The following is a 5,939-nucleotide window of genomic DNA, read 5'->3' on the forward strand; positions in this document are numbered from 1 at the left end:
TGCAGGGGCTGAGTCACTGGCTTACTTGTGCACTTCCATGCCGTCCCTAGGAAGGGTGTGTCACTTGAGTGGGTTGAGTCGCTGATGTGATCTTCCTGTCCAGGTTGGTGCCTTGGGTTGTGCCGTGGCGGAGATCTTCGTGGGCTACACTCAGCCTTGTCTCAGGATGGTAAGTTGGTGGATGAAGATATCCCTCTAATGGTGTGGGGGCTGTGCTTTGGCAAAGTGGGCGGGGTTATATCCTGCCTGTTTGGCCCTGTCCGGGGGTATTGTCGGACGGGGCTGCAGTGTCTCCCGACCACTCCTGTTTCAGCCTCCAGTATTTATGCTGCAATAGTTTGTGTCGGGGGGCTAGGGTCAGTCTGTTATATCTGGACTATTTCACCTGTCTTACTGGTGTCCTGTGTAAATGTAAGTATGCTCTCTCTAATTATCACTCTCTTTCTCTCTCTATCTTTCTCTCATTCTCTCTCTCGGAGGACCTGAGCCCTAGGACCATGCCTCAGGACTACCTGGCCTGATGACTCCTTGCTGTCCCCAGTCCACCTGGCCGTGCTGCTGCTCCAGTTTCAACTGTTCTGCCTGCGGCTAAGGAACCCTGACCTGTTCACTGGACGTGCTACCTGTCCCAGACCTACTGTTTTCAACCTAGAGACAGCAGGAGTGGTAGAGATACTCTGAATTATCGATTATGAAAAGCCAACTGACATTTACTCCTGAGGTGCTGACCTTTTGCACCCTCGACAACCACTGTGATTATTAAAGTTTGACCCTGCTGGTCATCTATGAACATTTGAACATCTTGGCCATGTTCTGTTATAATCTCTACCTGACACAGCCAGAAGAGGACTGGCCACCCCTCATAGCCTGGTTCCTCTCTAGGTTTCTTCCTAGGTTCTGGCCTTTCTAGGGAGTTTTTCCTAGCCACAATGCTTCTACACCTGCATTGCTTGCTGTTTGGGGTTTTAGGCTGGGTTTCTGTACAGCACTTTGTGACATCATTTGATGTAAGAAGGGCTTTATAAATAAATTTGACTGATTAGATTGTCTAGACGCCTCACAATTCCTCATCTGGCAGCTTCATTAAATAGTACCCACAAAACACCAGTCTTAACGTCAACAGTAAAGAGGCGACAGGGATGGAGTGGCATATAAATCTGAGTTATAGATCTTTCATTCCCGTTGAAAGCAAGTCTAAGAAGCTGTAGATCTGTATAAACGCAACATGTAAAGTATTAGTCCCATGTTTCATGAGCTGAAATAGAAAATCCCAGTAATGTTCCATATGCACAAAAAGCTTATTTTCTCAAAAATGTGTTTACATCCCACTTAGTGAAGGTAACCCATCCACTTGACAGGTGTGGCATATCAAGAAGCTGATTAAACAGCATGATTATTACACAGGTTCTGGGGACAATAAAAGGCCACTTTAAAATGTACAGTTTTGTCATACAACATAATTCCTTATATGAACTGTAACTCAGTAAAATCTTAGAAATATTACATTTATATTTTTGTTCAGTATAGATGGTAGAATGATTCTCTACACAATAACTGCTTGTTTTGTCACATAAATGGAATAGTTTGCCTAATATCAGTTTTTAGCAAGCAGGAAATGGCGGTGTGATTTCTGCATAGTGCATCTTCAATGTAAATGTATAGCATGTCTCTGTACGAGCCATTGGGCTAAGCAATTAACAAAACATCATACTCGGTACTCTCACACAGGTTCAGAGTGTTAAGTGCTAAAATGTTACTGACCTGTTTAAAAATGCTATAACATTAAAGGGCTTAATATACCATTGCAGGGACTGTCGACAGCCAAACAAAGAAAGTGTTTGACCATGTTATGTTGGTCATGCGTCTGACAGAGGAGAAGCAAATTCTTCTGAAGGAGATGGTACTGGCAGTGCTGTCCTTGAGGGAATAGGTCCAAACTGTCAAAAGTCTGATGTCCACCATTGCAGAGGACACACAAAGTAAATAAGTATTATCCCGAGGTGGCATTTCAAAACTATCATTGGCAATGTGTCTTTCTTTGAGGGTCCAACCAAGGGACATGGTTGACCAGCATCCCATTGACAGTACAACTACGGCATACCCTCAAATGGACCCAGGATACAGGTTTTGAAATGATTGCGTTAGTTTTGTATCCGGGGTACTTCCACTCCTCAGCTCAAGCCGTGTGTCCAGTTCTAAGCTGACTATGCACATTTCGCTGCATTGGCGGCATTATTAGTGCAGCATTATTGGTGCAGCTCCATAATAGCTGTATTGGCGACTCCATAACAGCAACAATTTACAACCACCGCTAGTCCACTTTACATTTTGGCCCAGCCTACTAGTAAAAACGGTATACTTTTTAGCCTACATTGTTTTGTTAAATTATAACAGGGGAAACAGTCAAGATTTTTATCTGGCCAACTTTCAAATGCAGAGACAGGCATAACGCTCCAATCGAGCATCTTCATAGCTATGTTCATTGGCCTATAGGTCTAGGCTACATACCCGTAAATAGGCTGACATTGACCTAGGTCTATACAGTATGTTAAGATAGCCTATGTAAAAAAAAACATGCAAATAAGTAAACAGTATGAACTTACATTTATTCTCTCTGGTAGGCTTTTGTGCATCATATTGCATAGGCCTATAGGCAATTTATGCGCATGATGAAGAACATGTGTTCTTGAGCCCGACTTGTCCTTGGCAAACATGATTAAAAGGTAAAACACAAATCATGGCACTGCCATCTGCTTGATAATGAATTCAGTGCATCATTGTCCATCAATTTCCGATATTGTCAAGCCCTGACCATAGAGAGCCATCGGTTCTCTATGGTGTTTAGGTCAGAGCGTGACTAGGGGGGTGTTCTAGTCATTTATTTTCTATGTGGCTGGTTTGTATGGTTCCCAATTAGAGGCAGCTGGTAATCGTTGCCTCTAATTGGGGATCATATTTAGGAAGCCCTATCTCCCACCTGCTTTGTGGGGGGTATTGTTTGTGTGAGTGTTTTTGTGCACCGGTTCAGTTCTTGGGTTGTTTAAGTGTCACTAAAATAAAGATGTGGAACGCCAATCACGCTGCACCTTGGTCCGTCTCTCCTCACGAGCATGACAGAATATCCCACCAAGCAAGGACCAAGCAGTGTGCCATGGAGAAGGTGAGTTGGACCTGGGAGATCAGAAGTGGATGCGAGACCCTCCTTTGGCGGAGTCGCATAAAGCTCTGGAGGGACCGTGACAATGCCGGGGGCCGCGGCCACCTAGCTAGCTAATTTGTTTGGTGCTGCTTTCTAGTGGTAAAGTATGTGGTAAATAAGATTTTAACCAAGCTGAACCAACAAAATATTGAGAAACGATCAACTCATTATGCTGCAACTGTCTTAATTCTAATAATGACCATATATGGTTATAAACTGTAAAGTAAGCATTTGCTCATTTGTTAGGCTAACCTTACCTTCATAGCAATCCAGGCTTTGTTACATTTTGGAACTCATCAGGGAATGCTGAGTTTTGCTGCAGAGAAATTTCCAGAACCCATCGGAAAAATCTGTGTGGGCGCTGTCCCTAATGCAGTTTAGACAGTCTTTTCCTTTCCTATTCTAGTGGATGAGGAGTAAAGTGATTTTTGATGTGTATTTCTGTATGATATACATGCCATTTGAGTGACTGGGTTGATTTAAATATGGGAGGCTTGTTAATGCTGTGAGGTTGCTTTGGTGCCTCTGGTAATTAAGCAGTATTATGACATGTTTATGGTTTTGAGAGCTTGACAAATTTTCCAGAAATAACATATACCTCTAAACTGATTTTTAATTTGATGGCTCCACCTGCTGGGTTAACATATCTTTTCCAAATAAGATTTGGATTAAAGAAGTCTAGTTTCTAAATTAGGCCCTAGCCTGGTGCTTTATTTCAAGAAAGGAAGGCCATGGATCTCAAATTTCATGGCAATGGTCAATTCATTTAATCATCAAATGTGGTTGAGCCTGCTTTCACCAGTTTTCACACATCCCTTTAATCCATAGGGATTAAAGGGATGTGTTTGCTGTGGGTGCCTATAAATGGCCCATGGATTTAGTTTGTGGCTAAATGCTTGAGTTATCATGGGTAAGTATGCCCTCTTGTGACAAAGTTCACATTACAAAAGTATGGGACAGCTCACACAGCAGAGGACTCAAAATGATTTTGTCAAATTTAAAATACTTAAACGCACAATTGGCACAGGACATTATTATAATTGAAGGGAATTGAGCTGCCGTCCAGAACATTCCTTTAAGATTTCCATTTTACATTCCTAAAACTGACTGGGAGACCCGGGTTTGAGACCTGCAAGGAGAATAGTACTGTCGCCGTTCACTAAAATCCCTACGTTGGGGGATGGTGTCTTGGGGGGCCATTGAAGAAGCGTGTACACATGAGCGACTTGGTATATTGAAGCATGGGAACATGGTGTGCATGAGAGACTTGGCATAGCGAAGTGTATTAACATGCAAATAGACAAAATGTTCTATATTTTATAACGTTGCCTAGGTAATCCTGTTACAATCCCATTTCACACCACCAGGACCCTCTCGCTTCGCCTGCTCTGTAAGAAGCTGAGTCCCCTGTTTGTGGGGCTCTTCAAGGTTCTCCGGAGGGGCAACAAGGTCATTTACAGATTACATACTAACTACCGGATCTCACCATCTTTTCATGTTTCCCTCAGGCCAGTGGCTGCTGGTCCCCGGCTGATGCCGTCCTCCACGACACCCCTCCGCCTCCCTTGGACATCAAGGGGAACTCCACTTATGCCGTCAGATCACTCCTGGACTCCCGACGTCGTGGGGGTCGGCTCCAGTACCCGGTGGACTGGGAGGTGTACGGTCCAGAGGATCAGTGCTGGGTTCCAGTGGATGACATTCTAGATCCCAACGTCATCCAAGAATTCCACATTTGCCGTCCGCACTGGCCCGCTCCTCGCCCTCGGCAGTCCTTCTGGATGCACAGCTGGCAACCCTCATTACGGACACCTGAGCCCCATCATGAGGCATGCCTGGACTCCATCACTACCCTGAGTACTCCCCCTTTATCTAGCACTCCCTAGCATCCTTCAGGCAGTTTTGGTTATATTTCCTTGTCAGAAATTGCTCTTGTTTTGCATCGCGCTATTATTTATTATTATTAAACTCACTAATTGCACCTGTTTCCTGACTCCATGTGTCAATGTTACAGGTTTCTCTAGCTTGAATGGTTCAAGAGTTACTGTTGGTGGGTAATTTTATGCTAATTTTTACAAAGGTGTATAGTTATAATTGATACATTTTTAATTTGAGGATGAGACATGAGAAATTTGGTTTTGCGTCTAGCTTGAACAGTTACTGTTGGTGGTTAATTTATGCACATTTATAGCCTGAATATTGTAGTTGATATTGCAGATTAATTGGCCAAGAAGCAGGAGCATTTTGAATAGCTATCACATTCAACTCTGTCACCATTGGCCTCATGATGAAATCCCTAAGTGGTTTCCTTCCTCTTCGGCAACTGTGTTAGGAAAGACACCTGTATCTTTGCATTGACTGGCTGTATTGATACATCAAGTTGTTGAAGGAATACTAAATTCCTCTGTATTATTTCCCAATCAGAATTAAATACTCTGTCAATGCATTCGAAGGGTTTGTAAGACCCAATATTTTTATAAAGAATGGACAGAGCCCCGGTCTTACGTCAGGTAACAGCGTTTAATTCAAGAGTACTGGTTACATACACATTTTTCCACAGGTTATAAACTGAAAATGACGTCAGCGTTTTCTAAATGTTCTATCTCTTCATGACACGGGTAGAGGCCCTATAGTTCTCGAGCCTTCCCCCCTCGCCTGAAGCCAAGTTCAGTGTAAATCAGCATTCTAGACAGTCTGGAGATAGTTCATTCATTTGTACAAAGGAACAGACTGTCATTGT

At 43.3% G+C, this 5,939-nt stretch overlaps 1 protein-coding gene across 1 annotated transcript; it reads left to right on the top strand.

Moving 5' to 3' along the window:
- The first annotated feature begins 2,992 nt into the window (after positions 1 to 2,992).
- On the top strand, positions 2,993 to 5,185 carry LOC112214946 (chromobox protein homolog 7-like). The gene is made up of 2 exons (XM_024373976.2): positions 2,993 to 3,160; positions 4,708 to 5,185. The coding sequence occupies exons 1-2, from the start codon at positions 3,062 to 3,064 to the stop codon at positions 5,083 to 5,085; spliced, it is 477 nt and encodes a 158-aa protein (XP_024229744.1). The 5' UTR covers positions 2,993 to 3,061; the 3' UTR covers positions 5,086 to 5,185.
- The last annotated feature ends 754 nt before the right edge of the window (positions 5,186 to 5,939 follow it).

The sequence above is a fragment of the Oncorhynchus tshawytscha genome, linkage group LG15 (assembly GCF_018296145.1).
Source record: "Oncorhynchus tshawytscha isolate Ot180627B linkage group LG15, Otsh_v2.0, whole genome shotgun sequence".
In the NCBI taxonomy this organism is placed as follows: Eukaryota; Metazoa; Chordata; class Actinopteri; order Salmoniformes; family Salmonidae; genus Oncorhynchus; species Oncorhynchus tshawytscha.

What these genes read in the sequence shown, in the direction of transcription:
- LOC112214946 (XM_024373976.2), top strand. Translation starts at nt 3,062, where the DNA reads ATGTGGAACGCCAATCACGCTGCACCTTGGTCCGTCTCTCCTCACGAG. An exon ending in AGCAGTGTGCCATGGAGAAG is followed by an intron (nt 3,161 to 4,707) that starts GTGAGTTGGACC and finishes TGTTTCCCTCAG; the next exon opens with GCCAGTGGCTGCTGGTCCCC.